At 36.2% G+C, this 22,561-nt stretch overlaps 1 protein-coding gene across 5 annotated transcripts in view; it reads right to left on the bottom strand.

Moving 5' to 3' along the window:
* The window catches only part of KTN1 (kinectin 1), a 105,800-nt gene that overhangs the window by 60,902 nt on the left and 22,337 nt on the right, over nt 1-22,561 (bottom strand). For all 5 annotated transcript variants that reach the window (XM_018054109.1, XM_018054105.1, XM_018054108.1 and 2 more), the window contains exons 2-7: nt 16,632-17,184; nt 13,384-13,521; nt 11,837-12,007; nt 10,163-10,293; nt 3,083-3,199; nt 1,131-1,271 (exon numbers count right to left, since the gene is read on the bottom strand). In XM_018054109.1, the coding sequence (XP_017909598.1) occupies nt 1,131-1,271; nt 3,083-3,199; nt 10,163-10,293; nt 11,837-12,007; nt 13,384-13,521; nt 16,632-17,154 (1,221 nt within the window). In that variant the 5' untranslated portion in view covers nt 17,155-17,184. The remainder of the gene's footprint in view (nt 1-1,130; nt 1,272-3,082; nt 3,200-10,162; nt 10,294-11,836; nt 12,008-13,383; nt 13,522-16,631; nt 17,185-22,561) is intronic.

Below are 22,561 nucleotides of genomic sequence, written 5' to 3' on the forward strand. Positions count from 1 at the left end.
AGACCTAACAGAAATCATGAAAATGGATTAAAACTGTAAAAATAGACAGTAAGCACTGAACCCTCTTAAGTGTTGAAAGAAAACAGGCAAAAATAAGAACACGAAACTGAAGGTCACTTAAGCTAAAACCATTATCATTTTCCCCCTCTTCTCCACTGCATCACCAAGCCCTATCTACTACCTCTTTTTTATCAAATAAATGCCCTCATTATCAATGTCTTGACTTAAGGTTTTTGTTCTCTTACTTGGATTCTGGCAAAAGTCCTCCAACTATCTCTTGTTCCACTCTTCACATTGCTATCACTCTCCATACTATGTCAGAGTAGTAATTTAAAATACTATAAACACACTGCTGGGTTGCTTAAACTCCTTCACTGGCCCACCAGTCTTCAGGTACGTTGCTCAGTTGCTAAGTCTGTACAGCTCTTAGCGAACCCATGGACTGCAGCACACCAGGCTCCCCTGTTCTTCACTATCTCCTGGAGTTTGCTCAAATTCATATCTGTTGACATGTCTTCAGGTATACAAGACCTTTATTTATTTCTCTAGATCTCTTCATTCCAGCCCCGAATGCTAAATACCACAACTATTACTGTATTTCTCATAAGCTGTTATCTCTAGACAACCTATATCAAAAATACCTAGAGTGCACTCATTAAAAAGCTCAATACTGGGCCCCCAAAGAGACCTACTGAACCACCAATCTCTCAGGATGGGAAGGAATTTCACTGGGTTGACAAGCCTTATACCCAGTGCCCATTCCTTCACTCTTTCCTGACAATGCCTAATTGTTTCCAAAGAATCAACAAAGTCTGTTTATCATTGCTAACAAGTCTTCCCTAACACTCCTGTTCCCCACCTCTCATCTCCATTGTTTCAAAGCACCAGATGCTTACCTCTATTGTAACAGAGTATTTACTTGACAGCTTCCAGCCTCCCCACCTAAAAAAGTGGCTTACTTAAGGAGAGGGAGTCAGTTTAATTAACCATTTATGTCAAAGCCAGCCCAGGGCACTTAAGTTTGCTAATAAAATGAATACAACTATTTAATTTTGAATTCAAAGAATGTGGGATAAAACATTACATTCTAACTTTACTTTCACTTTACTTTTCAAAGAACAAAAATATACCTTCATCTGCATCTGTTGAGTTTCTTGATAACTGACATGCATTTTGTTTTGAAACACATTATGTTCCTTTTCTAATGTTCCAATTCGATCTTTCATCCTTGCTATAACCACACTGCTTCTTTCTTTTTCTGTCATCATTTCCTAGATGAGTAATCAGAAAAAAAAAAAAAATAAGTTACTTAAAAAAATAAGAACAAGGTTTTACTAAGAAAACATATTTAACATCAGCAAAAAAGATGTCAGCAAAACAATCATGAATTCTGAAATAAGTACCTGCTTAAAAACCAAGGTCAAAGGTTTAAAAAAAAATTGTCTTCTACATCTTACCTGCTCTTATACCAATTCCCCTCATAAACACTTGGCTGCTCTGTTTGCTCGTATTTCAAATGTACTTTTGGTCTAACAGTTAAAGAGCTGAATGTGGGATTAAATCCTACATCTAACTTGATTATAAAAAAGAACATTTTCAAAGCAAACCAGTTAATTCTTCATTATTTCCAGGTACCAGCTCTCTTCTGGAGTACAGAAAAGGGCCCCAGGGGAAAAAAATCGTCAAGAAGAGAAAAGTCTCTTTCCTATAGGAAGAGATAAGGATATGTTTATAGCAGAATAGGGAAAGTACAACTCAGAAAGTTTTATTATCTCCCCAAGTCAAACATTAAAAGAGCGATTTCCTTCTGTGTTGCAAGTATTATGAACCCCTACAAGAAATATTACTAGAATGCAAGGAAGCCAAGCAACTGTAATATTACCTGCAGGTATGCTCAGTCCATTTCCTCTGTTCTAAGAAACTGCTTGATAAACTTTAAGATTTTCATTTAACTAAGAGCTGCCCATTAGCATGAGTTTATTCACATGTGCAAACTGTTTCACTGATGTACATAATACATCTAAGAAAAGTACACACAGCGCATCTGAGTATATAGCTCAATGAGTTACACAAAAGTAAACAGATTCTTTTTCTAATTTTAAAAATAATCAGAAAATTATAGTTTCTAACCTTATAGAAATACTTATTTTAGCAGTCATAACTGATTAATCTTAATCTGACTGTTTTCCATTGACTTTTATTCACCTCAAATTCACAGAAAAGATTCTATATGCGAATGAGGCCATTCTCATAATGTAATCAAGTAGCTACATAAATGACAGTGAACTTAATTTACTCTACTGTATTTAACACCTAAAAGGAGAAAAAGCACTTCAGGAAAAATGAGACTACATTTACTACAGAATTTCAATTACTTTCTCAGTCTACATGATCTTTTAAAATGTAACTGACACAGAATATCATTAGTTTTGAGTATATAATGATTCGTTACTTGTATTTATTTCTAAATCATCACCACAATAAGTCTAGTTAACATGATCACCACAGGTAGTTACAAATTTTTTCTTGTGATAACTCTTCTAGCAACTTTCAAATATACAAATTCAGTATTAATAACTATAGTCACCATGTTGTATATTACCTCCCTTAGACTTACATATTTTATAAATGGAAGTCTGTACTTTTACATTTTTTAAAAAGATTTTTTTTAAACCTCTCAAGAGTAAAAAGGGTTTAAAGAACTTCACTGGTTAAAAACTACCTATGTAAGAGTTTCACATTTATCTAATAAATTGGATTTAAACAAGATCACACTGAGTTTTGTGCTTCTATAGAATAATGCTAGGTCAGAACCAATTGAAACATGTTCCCAGTGTCCAAATACTTCCATTATTCTGAAATTAGTATACCTAAAAGTACTGCTATTTTAAATTCACAATTTGACTATAGGATATAATACCATGAAATAGTGGTATTTCCACCACTTAAATTCTAAAAGAAAATTACTTTCACTGGGTGTAAATTTATTACACAAATAAATGAGGAATTATAAATAATTTCTAAAATCCTTCACTGCCTCTGATTCAGAAAGTATAACCCTTAAATACAAGCATGTCTTCACCTGGGTTAACTGCTTACACCGATCCTTCATAGTGGCAGCATCTTCCTTCAGAGCAGTAACTAACTTGTCTTTTTCTTGAAGCTGATGAACAAGTGCAGTCAACTCTCCTTTATTGTACTACAATTGAGAAATCAATACATAATTGTTAATAATTAACAACGGCTAATGAATTTTATGAAAATGAATTATCTGATATGAAGTGTTCTTAGGCCAAGGCAGAGTTTGCTACATAAAATAGAATGACTGCCAAACACTGTCAGTGAAATATCATTCAGAAAAATCGCTATATCATTACATGTTCTGATGTATACAACAGGACACATATCAATCAAGAAACAGATTTTACAAAGAATTATAGACTTCCATTTTTAAACACAAAGTTAAGACAGTACTCTCTCCGTCCTAAAGGATCAAAAAAAGGAACATGAAACCTAATGCAAACTGAACTAAAATAAAACAATCAACTGTAATGTCAAAGCATAATATCAGAAAGACTGCCCAAAGTAGCGGAAATCAAAGCAGATGCTCAGCAACCCTGCCGGAATATACCCAAGAATACAGAGGTGCCATGGGTTACACAGCTCTCTGAAGTTAACAAGCATACACTGAAAGGTAAAACCAACAAACCCCCATTTGGTATCAGGCGCAAGAACAAAGATAGAAGGTAGGAATTTTCTTGCTAGGAGGTCTCAAGAAGCAGAATTAGAAATATGGAAGATTTTAGACAGATAAACCTAATTCAAAGAGGGCAGCTAAACAGTGAGGCCGTTACAAGAGATTCTCTACAGTGAGATACTCTGTAGTGAATGAAGTTTTTTAATCTGAGAAGGAAAGGCTCATAGCTCAAGGAGAACTGTGGGGCTTGGTCCCTCATTATCAACCTCTAGCCACAGAGATGATGCAAGAGAAACACCTCTCATTGGAAAAGGGGTATTAATGAAAAAGAAATAAAACAGGGTCTATGTAAGATATGAGAAAAAAGCAAGAAAAGCAGTAAGAAAAGCCAAATGCCAAGCACAGAAAAATAACTCTAAAAAGATGGTCAAGAACAGACAAAAACTGTGATTAAAAAATATCACCATGACTTTTTAAAGTCTAACATACCAACAATTTTTGAAAATAAGAGGAAGAAACAGACCTCACAAGAAATAAGTCAGAAGAAAAATAAGACCACAGAATGAGATGAAATATGAGTTGGCAAAACCCAAAGTAGAAATAAAAGTAACACCATATGAGATATATAATCCAATTAGAAGCAGCAAACAGAAAAAGACGTGTTGCTGAAAACATAGTAGAAGACACAGAGTTCACAGTGTAGAGAAGTAAATAAAAATACGAAATAAACCAACAGCTTTATCTTTTTTTATGACCAAAATATGAAAAAGACAACAGGTAAAGAAGATCCAGTCACGTAAAGAACATCAGTCGTAAAGAAGATCAGTCCCTCAGTCGTGTCCGATTCTTTGCGACCCCATGGACTGCAGCATGACAGGCTTCCCTGTCCATCACCAACTCCTGGAGTAGCTCAAATTCAGGTCCGTAGAGTCGGTGATGCCATCCAACCATCTCATCCTCTGTCACCCCCTTCTTCTCCTGCCTTCGATCTTTCTCAGCATCAGGGTCTTTTCCAATGAGTCAGTTCTTCCCAACAGGTGGCCAAAGTATCGGAGCTTCAGCTTCAACATCAGTCCTTCCAATCAATATTCAGGACTCATTTAATTTAGGACTGACTGGTTTGATCTCCAGGCAGTCCAAGGGACTCTCAAAGAGTCTTCTCCAACACCACCGTTCAAAAGCATCAATTCTTCAGTGCTCAGCTTTCTTTATGGTCCAACTCTCACATCCATACATGACTACTGGAAAAACCATAGCTTTGACTAGACAGACCTTTTTTGGCAAAGTAATGTCTCTGCTTTTTAATATGCTGTCTAGATTGGTCATAGTTTTTCTTCCAAGGAGCAAGCGTTTTTTTAATTTCATGACTGCAGTCATCATCTCAGTAATTTTGGAGCCCAAGAAAATAAAGTCTGTCACTGTTTCCATTGTTTCCCCATCTATTTGCCATGAAGTGATGTGACTGGATGCCATGATCTTCTTTTTTTGAATGTTGGATTTTAAGTCAGCTTTTTCATTCTCCTCTTTCGCCTTCATCAAGAGGCTCTTCAGTTCCTCTTTGCTTTCTGCCATAAGGGTGGTGTCATCTGCGTACCTGAATTTATTGGTATTTCTCCCAGCAATCTTGATTCCAGCTTGTGCTTCATCCAGTCTGGCATTTTGCATGAGGTACTCTGCACATAAGTTAAACAAGCAGGGTGACAATATACATCCTTGACGTACTCCTTTCCCAATTTTGAACCAGTCTGTTGTTCTATGTCCAGTTCTAACTGTTGCTTCTTGACCTGCATACAGATTTCTCAAGAGGCAGGTCAGGTGGTCTGGTATTCCCATCTCTTTCAAAATTTTACACAGTTTGTTGTGATCCACAGACTCAAAGGCTTCAGTGTAGTCAATAAAGAAGATGTTTTTCTGGAACTCTCTTGTTTTTTCTATGATCCAATGGATGTTGGGAAATTTGATCTCTGGTTCCTTTGCCTTTTCTATATCCAGCTTAAACATCTGGAAGTTCTTGGTTCACATATTATTGAAGCCTCGCTTGGAGAATTTTGAGCATTACTTCGCTAGCGTGTGAGGTGAGTGCAATTGTGCAGCAGTTTGAACATTCTTTAGCATTGCCTTTCTTTGGGATTGGAATGAAAACTGACCTTTTCCAGTCCTGTGGCCACTGCTGAGTTTTCCAAATTTGCTGGCATGTTGACTGCAGAATTTTCACAGCATCATCTTTTAGGATTTGAAATAGCTCAGCTGGAATTCCATCACCTCCACTAAGGTCCATCTGACTTCGGACTCCAGGATGTCTGGCTATAGGTGAGTGATCACACCATCGTGATTATCTGGGTCATCAAGATCTTTTTTGTATTGTTCTTCTATGTATTCTTGCCACGTTTTCTTAGTATCTTTGCTTCTCTTAGGTCCATACAATTTCTGTCCTTTATCATGCCCATCTTTGCATGAAATGTTCCCTTGGTATCTCTAATTTTCTTGAAGAGATCTCTAGTTGTTCCCATTCTATTGTTTTCCTCTATTTCTTTGCACTGATCACTGAGGAAGGCTTTCTTATCTCTCCTTGCTATTTTTTTGGAACTCTGCATTCAAATGAGTGTATCTTTCCTTTTCTCCTTTGCCTTTAGCTTCTCTTCTTTTCTCAGCTATTTGTAAGGCCTCCTCAGACAACCATTTAAAAATAAAGACAACAGGCAAAGAAGACCCAACTTATGCTTCTTTATACCCATTATTTCAATTCATTTAAGGGACACTGAATCTCTGGATTGAAAAGACATGCTTTGTCCAAGGGAATATTTATACAAGAGTCAATGCAAAGCCACATTAAATAAAGAAGTTTATGACAAAAGAACTGATATCAAGCTGTGAACCCACCATTAAGCTGAAGAATTAAGACTGAAACAATCATAAAAGGTACAGTCACAAAACAAACATTAAATATATAAGTATCTTATAAACAAATGCTATAATTTTAAAAAGTGAATAGGAAAGGAAAAGATAAAGTAGGAAAAATTTTAAATAGACTTCCTCTTATTATACAACATGGGGCCAAACAGTTAATAAGTTTGCATTGGAAGAAATCACATAATGAAGGCAAGTATATTTAAAGGCCACCATGAGGAAATTAATAATCAACTAAAACTTATCAAATACATTTTAAATATTTTCTTACTATTTATCACATGGAATTAACATTTTTGAGCAATTACTTTATGCTAGAACTTTAAGTATCTATTGTTACTATTTCATTTAATTCTCAAAATCGTATCATCATTCTCATTTTAAAAACAAGGAAAGTGAGGCACTGAGGTTAAGTAACCTGTCTAAAGCCACAAAGCTCAAAGTAGTAACACATAGATGTGAATCTTAGGAAATGTGACCCTATAGCCCAGGATCTTAACCTATACTCTAAACATAACACAGAAGTGTCTTATAACTTAAACACAAAGTTTTTAAACACAATACACCTTTGTGTTTAAGTTATAAGACACTTCTGTGTTATATTTAGAGTACAGGTATGTATGTGTACATACATACCCAGAACATCCCCGTCTACGGCTCTGTAAAACCCCTCTCGCTTCTACTCTGTTTTGCTCTTCCCATCTATGCTTATTCAAAGGGGATAGTGTCACCATCCTTAGTCATCCACCACTTATTTACAGTCTAGTAGTGCAATGAAAGTGCTTTCACTAAGATATCAAATCCATTTTTTCAATCCTTATTCTCCCTGATCGCTCTAACGCATGTCACTGGTGATTTTTACCACCACTGCTGAACCCTCTACCCTTCCTAAGCATCTGTGATTCCACTGTTTCCTGGTGTTTTCTCTCTCAGTGTCCTTTGTGGTGGCTTTCCTTGACCTTTAAATATTGATGCTTCTCAAGGTTCATTCCTGAGTTTTCTTACCTCTCCACACATCCTCTCTGGACTAACACATATCCCCTATATGTACTAATGACAGCTGATTACTTTCCAAAACTACTCCCAATGCAAACTATTTTCAACTCCATAGAAATACATATTCAACTGTGAAATGATTATAACCACTTAAAAGTTCCAAAGTATGCCTAAAACAACTCCCTAAAAATTTTCAAAACTCTCTGCTCTCTCTTCTTCTGCAATGTATTCGTGAATAACCATTCTCACCATGATTTACCCAGTTACTCCAGAACAAAAACAAACATTCATTCTAGACTCTTCTTTAACCACCATATCTAATCAGTCAGCAAGTCCTCTAACTCCCCTATCTCTATCCCACACCTATGCTTGTATTCCTGCATTTATCTTCTCCCTTTCTCTGAGGTGGTCTTTATTAGATGTGAATATTCACCTATATCCAGGATCTTGAAACCTACTAAGAGGTCTGACCAAGACTCAATTTTTATGACATGAAAAGAGAGTAATTAAACTCACCTAGTCTTTTCCTGATACAGGGGATCTACAAGGGCACTGAGTCCCTGAAGATAAGAATAGAACCACTCCCTGAGAAAGCCAGAAGATTTAATTGAAAGCCAAAGCTTCCAAGAAAAAGGAAAAAATGTAAAGTTTCAAAATGTTCACTCTATTTCAAAACATTATCTTTAACAATTCCCAACTCCTTCTCAGCTATCAAGGGGAGTCTGACTAATTTCTAGAGTTCAAAGCTCTCCCAAGCAATAAAATGACTATTCTGGCACCCATAAACCACCAACCACAGCCTTAGCCAAAAGAGAAAAACCTGAACCAATTAATTTTAAAAAGGAGTAATTTCAAACAGTTAGTAACTAACTTCAGCTGGAGGTTCTTCCCTGCTAGGAGATTTTCTTAAACCTCTAAGAACTCTTTAAAGATATATTAAGATATACACTTGCAACAAAGTTCCTTGCAAGAGAATTATCTGACTTTGGATACAAAGTCATACAGTTATCACACTTATTCTGAGGATCCTTGCACACATCCTTTACTCTGAACCATTGCTGGCACCACATGGAGACTAATAAGCATACTACATCGTAAAATGCCACAGATTTGTAAAACACTGTCAACAGATACTTGGAAATATGGATAGACATAATGTCATCACAAATGCTATGACAAAAAAATTTAGATGGTTAGGAGAAAGTCTATGAGGGAGAATAATTTAGACTAGGAATTCAAATTAGCCTTAAATGAGGAAATGATATTTAAATGGAAAACTGAAGGAAGAATTAAACAAAGGGAGAAGCTTGGGGGTAAGGGCTTAGGGGTTTTATGACAATCCAGACAGAAGAGAACATTTGGTATGCTTTAATGAGAGGATGAGGAAAATATCACGAGATAAGGCTACAGAGATAGACAGACATAGGCCTTTGAAGGAATCTAGACTGTGTTTTAAGTGCAAAGAGAAAGGCATCCAAAATGTTTTTAAAACAGTAAACAATATAACCTGATTTACCCCTTAGAGGTTACCTTGGAACTGTGTAGAAAAAATAGATTAGAAGGCCACAAGGGAATACGGAAACATCAACTAGGAGAATACTGACGGTTATCAAAAGATGGTTTCGACTAGGGTGGTCTAAGAAAAAATGGAAGCCACTAAAGGTTTTAAAGCAGAAAAGTGTTAGGAGAATGTGCGCTTAAAAAACAAGTTTTAGTTGCTCAGTTGACTCTTTCCGATCCCATGGACTGTAGCCCACCAGGTTCCTCATTCATGGGATTTTTCAGGCAAGAATACTGGAGTGGGTTGCCATTTCCTTCTCCAGGGATCTTCTCAACCTGGGGATCAAACCCAGGTCTCTCACACTGCAGGCAGACTTCACCGTCTGAGCCACCAAGGAAGCCCTAAGAATGGTTAAGTCCACTGTCTAACATTGAACACGAGATACCAGGTCATCTTACCTCACACAAGTAACACTTAAACTTGTCACCTTCTGCAATATGCCATAGTACACATGATATAATAGTGAATATAATAAAATGAGAAATTAAATAGCAGCTTCATGGATTTTTTTCAAGTTTTAGTCAGTCATAGCAATGATTTTACCATTCAAAGCATTTACTTTAAAAAAGAAATATCTCACACACACACAAGAAAAAGATTCCCAGATGCTTTGAATGGTGCTATCTTCAATCATAAAAACATTTCATATGTTATCCAGAAATCACCCGACCTTGCTTTCAGTGTTTACATTCACAACAAAGCAAGGTACAATTTAGCCATGTGTCAAATGACTTTAAAGTTATCTAAATCATCTTATTTATTATAAGCAATTCATTTTTGTCAAACCTCAGATGACTCGGATACCTGTCTGAACTAAATCGGTAATCTGATTAGTACGGATACATGAAATAACTTCTGAAGGCATTCCAGAGCTTTTAAATGTGACTGTTACTGGGGTATAAGATGGGAGTAGATTATAATTTATTGCTCTAGCAGAAGTCTTTCTGGGTGAACTTCTAATCACTGCTCTCAAATAGGCTCATAATCAAAACTATGCTTACCTTCTTTAAAGCATCCTGTATCACACCAGACTTTTCCTTTAGCAAGTCCACAACACAAAGGGCCTCTTCTTCAGAAAACATCATAGTCTTCAAGGACAGAAGAAAATCTTTAAATTTTACTTCAGCATTTTCTTAAAAGAGGGGAAAAAAGAAATTAACATTTAAAAGATATGTGATAAGACAGCAAATGAAAAGCACCAAGAATTCTTGACCCAGAAAATCAATAACCAAGAGAAAATAGACTTACATTTCAGGTCAAACAGCAATAAATGCTCCAGTTAAGAGAGGGGAAAAAGTGCTTATCATCTTTAATATTGAATAATTAACTAAAAAGTTGCTCAAACTGCAGAATATCTATGTTTTTTAACTGAAGTATATAGTTAATTTACAATGTTATGCTAATTTCTGCCATACAGCAAAGTGATTCAGTTATATATACAGATTCTTTTCCAGATTCTCTTCCATTATGATTTATCACGGGACACTGAATATAGTTTCCTGAGCTAAACAGTAGGACCTTGTTTACCACATATATTATGTGTATGAGCTTCCCAGGTGCAGTGGTAAAGAATCCCCCTGCCAGTGCAGGAGACAAAAGGGACTCAGGTTTGATCCCTGAGGCAAGAAGATCCCCTGGAGGAGGAAATGGCAACCTGTTCCAGGATTCTTGCCTGGAAAATTTCACAGAGGAGCCTGGCAGGCTACAGTCTATGGGCTTGCAGAGTCAGATGTGATTGAGCGCACATGCACCCACACACACACTCAGAGACATACATAATACATAGAGGTTTGCATCCAAACTGCAGAGTATTGAAGTGCCACAGGAAAAAAAAAAAGCATTCAAGTGTCTAGTTTGCTAGTATCTATACTAAATATGTTCACAAATACTCTTATTTAACTGTAATACAACATATGAGCCAAATTTTACAGACAAAAAAATAAGAGACAATTAACAAAATGCTTATTTTACAAAAATCAACTATATAAAAGCAATCCTGACATTTTAAAAATCCATGCACCAAATACCTCACTTCAGTTCCCCTAGGGCTCTTGTATTAGACAACACCTGTGTTTCCATAAAAGCAACAGCCACCTGTTAGACCCAAAGGAGCCCAGAGTTTCTAATATTTCAGTTATATCATAAGTTTAAAAAGACAGTTGTGGGCATGTATGGGAACAAGGGGTATATGGGAACTCTGTACTTTGCACTCAATTTTCTATGAACTAAACTGCTCTTAAAAAAAAAAAAAAAAAAACTATTAAAAAAAAAAAATAATAGGGAGTTCCCTGGCAGTCCAGCTGTTAAGACTCAGGACTTTCTCTGCCGTGGGTCTAGGTTCAGTCCCTGGTCAGGAAACTAAGATCCCACAAGCCACATGGGCCAAAATAATAATAGTTTTCTGTGAATTAACACAGAAAACTCTGAGACAATAAAAGTAGGGAAAAGATTATCAGACAGCAAACAGCTACGAGACTTCAGGCAAGTCAAGGTTCAATGTCCAGCTCTATAAAACTGAGAGGACTGGATTAGAAAACTACCAATAAATCCTTTACCACAAAGACTCTATTAGCCTTCTGGAATTCATTGATTCTATGAGAAAATGCACTCATTCCATAAGAACTCAAAAACATGTTTTTTCAATACAACAGGCTGTTGCATTTTGTATACATTACCTTTGTCAGTTTCAATCTTCAGTTTTTTAGCCCCTGCTTTCTGGATTACTTCTACTTGGTCGGGTTTAATCAGATCAATAACCTCTCTCTTATCCACCATAGGATTTGAATCAGCATTATCCATCAGAGGAATATAAGTTGTTGCATGAATAAGAGGTTCATCTACCAAAACTGCAATTTAAGTTACAAATCATAATTACACAAGGTTTTTTATAATGGAGTAAGAAAATAACATGTAAGCACAATTAAGTTTCATGATGAATGCAGTTATTACCAGCTCAATTTGGCTTCAAATTCCTATTTATCCTTTTTAACAAGTCAAAACACTCTTCAAATTAAGAAATATCCATTCAATATTATTTTACAGCATATCACTTAGGTTATCTACAGTGTATCACACATCTCTTCTAACAATATCTGAAAATTTCTTCTTATACATTCTTATATGTTTTGGTTCGATCTCATGTTTCTTCTGATTTAATTAAGAATCCATTCACATTTAACTAGTGCTCAAGGAAAATTATTAATTTCTATGTATGTTGGTACTTTATTGACCTCATTCCAACCGACAATTCTTAACTGATTTTTTTACTTGCTAGATACAAAAACAACAGCCGTTGTTCCTTGCAGATATCTTCTCATTTCTAATAGTTACGTCTCTAATTTACACGGCACATCTTACTACATTAGTTAAAACTTCCAAAACAACATTAAAAGTGAAGGTAGGAAGCTTTCTTAGTTTCTAGCTTTAATGTGAAGAACTATAAGAGTTTAAGTAGTATTCTGATATTTGTTGGTTAGAGACACAAACTTCCACACCCATATGGAAATCTCTATATACCTACTTTAAAAAAAAAAAAAAAAAAACTTGGAGGCACTTACAGTTCTTTTATTTAAAATCTGTAATAAATATTTGATATTATCAAATACTGGGGTGATTTTTTCTATACCTGATTGCTTGATATACCATAATTTTAATGCAAATAACAGAATTTCACCTTTTCCCTTTCCAATTTTCTAGCACAGGTTGCTATCACAGCCCAATATTATAAAAATTACTATTTAATCTATATAAATTTCATAGCTAAGACATTTTGTGGACAACTGAGAATAAAAACTGCTACATCACTTTTAACTGGATGCTTCTCATATATACATGCACATTACATTTAATGATTAGGAATGCAGGGTAATGATAAATCTAGATAGTGTTCTCAAGTATGATCTTTACATGATATTGAAAGTACATATATTTCAGGAAAACTTTTCTTCTATAGAGCTTGTATGTTATTTACATTATTTTCAAAGCTCACTTAAGAATGAGAATATTTATAAATACTTTGTCTTTTTTAAATTTCAGATTAAGGTTTTCACCACAAACTTATACCCTGCCCATCTGTCAAAGCACCCTGGACTTGTTTTAGTACTAAAGGTGTTAATATACACATTAAGCTGAGAATTAAGGAGCATGTCAGGTCTCTAGGGTCCCTGTCCTAGTAGACTTCTCTAGAATTAGTAGCTATAAAATACATATCTACATGTTTCACCATTTTCAGTCTTTTGCTTCTTTGATGAAACTTTCTTCTTTCCCGATCCAGTTTCTTGTTTAGTCTCTTGATGCAGAGGTAATGATTCTTGCTTTTTTGAAGGTGCCGTAAGAGATTCCACCTTTTTATCCTGATCATCTTTATTAAAAATAAATGAAAAATCATAGTAGTAAACAATGAACACATCAGAAAAAAATTTATTAATGAACACTTCCCAGAATGCCTTACCACCAAAATTTTAAACTCTGATACACAATTCTCTCATTTATCATTCTAGCTTTCTTGCTCTGCTACACCTGCTCTTTAACTTCATCAGGATTCCTAGTACTCCTTTTATATCCCATTTCTCAGCCACTCCTAACCCTACTCAGCTTATAGGCATTGTCAAATCTCTTATCTTAAAAAATAAAACCCTTCCCACCACTGTAATCCCTAGCCTCCCACACCCATTTCCTTCTCATACTGACAAAAGAACAGTCTGTTCTTTCTTTTCTACCAATCATTTCTCAACTAATTGCAATTCTTATCTCTTCCATTATATTCATAAAAAACTTTACTCAGGTCCCTAGTGTCCCAAATGCCTGATTCTATCAATAATATCCCTTAATCCTTATTTAACTTCTATTCAGCATTTCAAACTATTGGTCTCTACCTCCTTAAATTTCTCTCCTCTCCATTAGGCTAAGTGAAACAAGCCAGTCACAAAAGGACCATCATTGTACGATTTTCCTTATATGTAGTACCTAGAGCAGTCAAATTCATAGACACAGAATGTAGAATGTTGCTTGCCAAGAACTAGGGGGAGGGAAGAGTGGGAAATTAGTGCTTAATGGGTACAGAATTTTAGTTGGGAAAGATGAAAAGTTCTTGAGATGGCTGGTGGTGATGACTGTTCAAGACTGTGAGTGTACTTAATGCCACAGAACTATACACTTAAAAATGGTTAAAATGGTAAAATTTTTTATATACTTATTTTACCACAATGAAATAAATAAAATTTAAAATTCAGCTTCTATAACAATTCTTTTCTTACACTTGGAATATTCCTTTGCAGTCTTCTTTGTAAGCTGTTCCTACTGAATACCTTATATCTAGTATTTTTCAGGGCTTGTTCTCGTTTTAAATACCTCCCTTGAATAATCTTCTCTACAACCATGACATCAACTACTAACTTCATGCTTAAGGCTTCTGAATCTGTATTCTAGCCTTATGCCTCTGTACCTAAATTTCCTACTGCATCCTGACTTGCTCCCTATGTGAACAGCCCCCAAACAGGCACCAGAAACGCAAACTGAAAGCCTTCTCCTCTCCATCCACATCCACTGTCTCCTCAGTACTGCCTCTTAGTGCTATCAACATCTACCAATAAAAGGTTGCTTAATCTTTCCTATAAAGGTCTGAACAGACAGTAAAGGTTTTGTGGGCCATTTAGACTTTATCACAACTATTCACCTGCTGTTGCATTGTGAGAGCCAGCCACAAACAGACGTTAACACAGGAGTGTTGTTGCATTTAAAAAAACTTGATTTAAGACAGAGGTTTCAATTTCATATCATTTCCACATTGAACACAATATTACTCTTCTTTTATTTTTAACCTATTAGAAACATAAAAACCATTCTCGGCTCATGAGCTATAAAAAACGAGAAACAGGCCAGATCTGGCTCCCAGGTTGCAGTTTGCCAACCCTGACCTAACTTAGAACTTGGAAATCATCTTTAATCCTGCTTCCTCCTTTTTATCTGCCATATCCTATCCAATAAGGTTAGCCATGTCACTTCTGCTTTGCAGATCTCTCTAACCCCCTTTCTACTTCCTCTGTCACTACCAGAGTTCAGTCCTTCAGCTTAACTTTGGAAAACAATACTCTCTTAACAAGTCTGCCTACATCAAACACTGCCCTACGAAACTTCTTTTCCCAAGGTCTGCCAAAAATACCTTTCTAAAATGTAAATCTGTCCATGGAAACTAACCGGTTTGAAAATCCTCAACAATGGCCAAACTACAACATCCCACCTACTTAGCTCTGTACACAAAAATCATCATAATCTATCCACTCCATCACCTTTTCAATTGTGTTTCCTACCATCCCCTACCTCCCACTGCAGGCCACAACAGCACCCTGCATTCTCGCACTTTTATTCCTTTATGCATGATCTTCTGCCAGTGAGGAATAAAATCCCACTATTTCCCTGATGAACGGACTCATCTTGCAAACCCAGTTCAGGCACTGCCTCCTCTCCAAAGCTTTTGGCCCACGGCTCCTGTATGTACCAGTTGTTTTGGCTTCTGTACTACCTCTATACTTTGTATTTTTCTTATGTAAGTCATATTTCATTATTGGCTCACATGTCCTCCTCTCCCCTTTACTCTTATTTCTCTAGTACCATGCTTGACATAGCTGGCAGGTAAATATTTAAAATCCAATATAACGATAACTTAACACTCCACAAGTTAAGATACAAAAGCAACTTAATGGTAAACACAAGTCCTTTCACACAGAGCAAACAATTCACAGCTTCACCTATCAGCACACCATTTCTCATGTCCTTCCCTTTGCATCTGTTAACCCTTCTCATTAGAACACCCTATTCACCAAGAAAAACTAGCTAATATTTATTCAACACTTCAGATTAATTTTAGGTATTACATGCTCTAAGTGACCCACTTTAGTACTCCTATACTGACTGAGCCATATCCAGCCCATTATACTACACTTTTTATATCATAATAACGTGTTTTGGCTTGTGTATACAGCTTGCATGTGACTACCTGGGAAATGTACTCTACCGCTGTAGTCCTAGCACCTATATAGTGACTAACACAAAACAGATGTATGATAAATGTTTGCAAAGTAAATCAATCAAGGATGAAAATGATACCTGATTTCTCTTCTCATCTTTAATTCTTATCACACTGATTAGAAAGTATTGGTGGAAATAAATGTAAAAGCTTCTAACTACTGATATTTATAGGTCTTCAGTGGTTTTAGTAAAACACATTTTATATATTTCCACTTAAGGCCTTTTCCATATGTGTAATGTGAAATTTAGTTTTAATGCTGTTTTATGATCAATACTAACTCTTTCTAGCAACATTTAATGAAAACAAATAGTGAAAAGGATAATGATCTCGATTTCAAACTCAATATTTAGCATGTGTGCACACTTAAAGTATCTAACTTCAAACCCTATTAAAGTTATTAAAACAAATATAATCATGCAATAAAGTTTAATAGATTACAATACCGCTTCCATTTTTAGGCTTCTTTTGCCCTGGTTTCTTCTTTGAGGCAGCTGCTTCTGAGGGGGGAGTCGGCTGTTTAGTAACTGGGACAGGTTCTACTTTTTTGCATGGAATCTTTGATACATCACTTTCTTTGGTGACCTGCTCTTCTAGTACAGGCTTGTGTTTCTTTTCCTTCTTCTTTCTTTCTCTAACACTACTTGGACTTTCAACCACATTCAATGGAACAGGTACAACTTGCTCATCTTCTACAGCCAAGGCATCAGATAATTTAAAGTCCCGGGGTACACTCTCAGAATCAGATTCATGGAGGTTTCCATTTTGGATTTCTTTCTTTTTATTCTTTTTCTTTTCTGCCTTCTTTTTATCAGTTTTGGTAGGAATAAGCTTTTGTTCTCTTTTCTGTTTTGCAAGAACTTCATCATATAATGTTTCTTTCATGAAAAGCCAGAAGAAGAGGAAAATTACTGTAATAACCACTGAAGGAATAAGAACAATAAAATATGTTGACTCATAAAACTCCATGGTGCTTTTGTTAATGTGATCCTATAAAGCCTAAATGTGGGGGAAAAAAGAAAAAACAAAAACCTGGGTCAGTTTTATAAAAATTAAACACACAAAACCTCTGTTCTTTCAACAGATATTCAGATTTAACCTGATCTACAAATCTAAACAGGTTAGTTTTTTAAATCATATACTTGATTACTTTACAGTTCAAATATACTATATACTGTAAAAAATTTTTTTTTGCTAACTAGGAATGTAAGACATCCTTCTATCTTTCAAGCATGTGAAAAGATTCTAACAGAAAAAAAAGGAGCCATTCATTTTTCTCCAAAATATTCACTTTTGATACTATCAGTATTTAGTTTTTCTCTTACTGTACAATGTTCATGAATATACTATATATGGAATAAAGAGGCATTAACTATTAACACTCTAGATAGTCACTGAAAGTACACACTCTTTATAGCAAAGAAAATAAAGGGAGTTCACTCCTTCACTGAGCTGTGAGCACCTTTATTCCAGCTAACCGTTGCCTCATGATATGGTGGGATCCATCAAGAATATGAAAATAAAGTAAAAATCAAAAAGTTAGGAAATGTCATTTGGCACTAAAATAAATTACAAATAAGTTGCTTCTCTTGATTTTTTTCCAAGGTACCTCTTACTGCAAAAAAGTTATACTTCAAAAACAAAATTGGTAATCCCATTCTATTGCAATAATTTAAGCAAAATTTAAATGATATTAATATAACCCTGGACTACTAAGAGAAAGATTTATCAAGATGAAGGGGAAAGTGAATCACAGGCTAACAAAATACTGAAAAGAAACTTATATAGAATTGTTCTTCTCTAATAATTAATGAACTATCCAAAATTTTTTATTTATTAGACAGATTTTATTGTGCCTAAGTGTCACTGGTCAACCAAAAATTATTTTTAAAACATGTTTTACATTTGGATTTTGTTTAATATTACCATCCACAGGCTACAAAGCCCATTCAATTTTGGCTGAGGGTTAGGTTAGGGGAGAAAAAGGACTAAATAATGAGTTAGAACTCTATGGATTTTTGCTCTGAGGAAAGAAGAGAGACTAAGACACTGAGCAGTAGCCAAAATGCTGGGGAAATGTCAAATCAAAGTCAGAAGGTCTTTGATGAATAGCAAGCTCCAGTCCACGCAGCATAGGTCTTTCTTAGGAGACAAAATCTATGACGAAGCAGATAAAGAAGCAAACCTTCAGAGAAGAGAGGCCATGAGACCACAGAAACTCTGAAACACAGATTCCTGATGATTTTTCTAGCTCCCTTTTCTAGGTCTCATATGAGGCTGGAAGAATCATGATTTCAGTCTTTAGATTTTCAGGAGATTCCCTTCATACAATTCAATGCCCCTTCATTTGAGCTCTCTTTCTGGAACATCTAAGAGGAGTTCAACCAAAACACCAACGCAAATTTAAAGTCAAGAAAATGTTTGCATTGCTTTAATCCAATATTCCTGATGCTTTATCCCAAGACATATACAAAGAAAAACATATGTAAAGATGTTCAGGGCATTACATATAATAAGAAAAGCTGAGACTAAATACATAACATCAGAATGGGTTGAATTAACAAGTATCAACTCAATAAAATATTGCTGTTAAAACTGTAAATACTGAGACTACTAAATTCAATTAAATACTGAATAATAAAAATCATAATTTTACTTGCATGATCAAAATATCTCATGTATAATAATGGGTCATTAAGATGAATACGTAAAGAACTGTGCAATAATCATGGGTGCAGTCTCACTTGCCTTAATACTTTACAATTTGTTAGTTTAAGAGGAACTCAAAGTTTTCAACCCCTTGTTTAAAAATGGCAAAATGAATAAGAACGATAGTAGCGATTAATATACCACAGTTCAGTTCAGTCGCCTAGTCGTGTCTGACTCTTTGCCACCCGAGGGACTGCAGCACGCCAGGCCTCCCTGTCCATCACCAATTCCCAGAGTTTACTCAAACTCATGTTCATTGAGTCAGTGATGCCATCCAACCATCTCATCCTCTGTTGTCCCCCTTCTCCTCATGCCTTCAATCTTTTCCAATATCAGGGTCTTTTCAAATTAGTCAGTTCTTCACATCAGGTGGCCAAATATTACAGTTTCAGCTTCAACATCAGTCCTTCCAATGAACACTCAGGTCTGATCTCCTTTAGAATGGACTGGTTGGATCTCCTTGCAGTCTAAGGGACTCTTAAGAGCCTTCTCCAACACCATAGCTCAAAAGCATCAATTCTTTGGTGCTCACCTTTCTTTATGGTCCAACTCTGACATCCCTATATGACCACTAGAAAAACCATAGCCTTGACTAGATGGACCTTTGTTGGCAAAGTAATGTCTCTGCTTTTGAATATGCTGTCTAGGTTGGTGATAACTTTCCTTCCAAGGAGTAAGCGTCTTTTAACTTCATGGATGCAGTCACCATCTGCAGAAATTTTGGAGCCCCAAAAAACAAAGTCTCTCACTGTTTCCACTGTTTCCCCATCTATTTCCCATGAAGTGATGGGACCAGATGCCATGATCTTAGATTTCTGAATGTTGCGCTTTAAGCCAACTTTTTCACTCTCCTCTTTTGCTTTCATCAAGAGACTCTTTAGTTCCTCTTCACTTTCTGCCATAAGGGTGGTGTCATCTGCATATCTGAGGTTATTGATATTTCTCCCAGCAATCCTGATTCCACTTTGTGCTTCATCCAACGTGGCATTTCTCATGATGTACTCTGCATAGAAGTTAAATAAGCAGGGTGACAATACACAGCCTTGACGTACTCCTTTTCCTATTTGGAACCAGTCTGTTGTTCCATGTCCAGTTCTAACTGTTGCTTCCTGACCTGCATATAGGTTTCTCAAGCAGCAGGTTAGGTGGTCTGGTATTCCCATCTCTTTCAGAATTTTCCACAGTTTATTGTGATCCACACAGTCAAAGGCTTTGGCATAGTCAATAAAGCAGAAATAGATATTTTTCTGGAACTCTCTTGCTTTTTCCATGATCCAGTGGATGTTGGCAATTTGATCTCTGGTTCCTCTGCTTTTTCTAAAACCAGCTTGAACCTCTGGAAGTTCACAGTTCATGTATTGCTGAAGCCTGGCTTGGAGAATTTTGAGCATTACTTTGATAGCATGTGAGATGAGTGCAATTGTGCGCAGTTTCAGCATTCTTTGGCATTGCCTTTCTTTGGGATTGGAATGAAAACTGACCTTTTCCAGTCCTGTGACCACTGCTAAGTTTTCCAAATTTGCTGGCATACTGAGTGCAGCACTTTCACAGCATCATCTTTTAGGATTTGAAATAGCTCAACTGAAATTCCATCACCTCCACCAGCTTTGTTTGTAGTGATGCTTTCTAAGGCCCACTTGACTTCACATTCCAGGATGTCTGGCTCTAGGTGAGGGATCACACCATCATGATTATCTGGGTCATGAAGATCTTTTTTGTACAGTTCTTCTGTGTATTCTTGTCACCTCTTCTTAATATCTTCTGCTTCTGTTAGGTCCATACCATTTCTGTCCTTTATCGAGCCCATCTTTGCATGAAATGTTCCCTTGGTATCTCTAATTTTCTTGAAGAGATCTCTAGTTGTTCCCATCCTATTGTTTCCCCCTATTTCTCTGCACTGATCACTGAGGAAGGCTTTCTTACCTCTCCTTGCTATTCTTTGGAACTCTGCACTCAAATGGGTGTATCTTTCCTTTTCTCCTTTGCTTTTCGCTTCTTTTCTTTTCACAGCTGTTTGTAAGGCCTCCTCAGACAGCCATTTTGCTTTTTGGCATTTCCTTTTCTTGGGAATGGTCTTGATCCCTGTCTCTTGTCCAATGTCACAAACCTCTGTCCATAGTTCTTCAGGAACTCTATCAGATCTAGTCCCTTAAATCTATTTCTCACTTCCACTGTATAATCATAAGGGATTTGATTTAGGTCATACCTGCATGGTCTAGTGGTTTTCCCTACTTTCTTCATTTCAATCTGAAGTTGGCAATAAGGAGTTCAGGATCTGAGTTACAGTCAGCTCCCATTCTTGTTTTTGCTGACTGTATAGAGCTTCTCCATCTTTGGCTGCAAAGAATATAATCAATCTGATTTTGGTATTGACCATCTGGTTATGTCCATGTGTAGAATCTTCTCTTGTGTTGTTAGAAGAGGGTGTTTGCTATGACCAGTGCATTCTCTTGGCAAAATTCTATTAGCCTTTTCCCTGCTTCATTCTGTACTCCAGTTTTACATTATACCCATAGATAGAGGAGTAATACAAAGCAGGGAGAAAGGCGGCAAGAAGGAACTGGGAATGAAATTCAGAGAAATACAGGGAAAAGATGAAAGACAGAAAGATTTTTAAAGGAAGTAGTGGGGTGGGGGTGGCCAACTTAAAAGTGAAAGAAACGGGAAGAAGAAGAAGTTAAGACAGAATTAATTTAACTCAAGATGATAGGAATCAGGTATCCAAGTCCATACTATCTAAGTCCATAGTAGCAATTCAACGTACATTTGTTGAGCTATTAATAGAAAAACATGGAGACAAGCAGAGGCTCAGATTATGAGATGACAGCAAAAGTCACCAATGCTAATTTCTTCCATATTATCACATTCCCTTTGACTTTTGGTCCCAATTCTGACTTGGTTTCAGGGGTCTCTTCTTACACAAAGCTAAAGTCCAAACTACTTACATGATCCTGGAAATGCCAAGACAAAATATTTAAGCGGTCCCAAGTTGGTGGTACCCATAGTGCATGTGACAAAAATGAATGCACATCTTCTTTGCTGGATTGCTCCCTCAACCCAGGAAGCTCAAGATTCCCAAATACTGTCATTCAGATAAGAGCCCATAACACAAAATGACAGAACACAAGATAAGCCACCATGAGCAAGAGGCAACAGAAATAAACTAAGGGATCACATCCCTAAAGATTTAAGATACCTGAATTACTAGATATAGATTACAACCTACACACATAAAGTAACTAAGAGGAAACTGGGGAATGAGTGAAAAATAGAAACTATCAAAAGTAACTAGGTAGATATGAATCAATTAGGACTTCTACAAACAATTTACAACCAAAATTTAAAATCCAGGGGCGGTCCTAAGATGGCGGAGGAAGAGGACGGGGAGACCACTTTCTCCCCCACAAATTCATAAAATCCAATGGATAGGTTAACACAGGTGCAAGGAAACCAATTAAAATGACTATTTCAATAGGCTAAATAGATCTGATAGAGTGAATTAAGTCAATGGAGATTAGAGGATGGTGAAAGTTAGGAAGGAATCTAAGACAACACCAATGCTTCCAGCTTGGAAGAAATCTGTAAACTATGAAATCACATGTCAAGTTCAAGAATATAGGAGTAAGTTTTTGTCTGGGAGTTCTAGATATGATTTTGAGAAATATAA

This window comes from Capra hircus, chromosome 10 (assembly GCF_001704415.2).
Source record: "Capra hircus breed San Clemente chromosome 10, ASM170441v1, whole genome shotgun sequence".
In the NCBI taxonomy this organism is placed as follows: Eukaryota; Metazoa; Chordata; class Mammalia; order Artiodactyla; family Bovidae; genus Capra; species Capra hircus.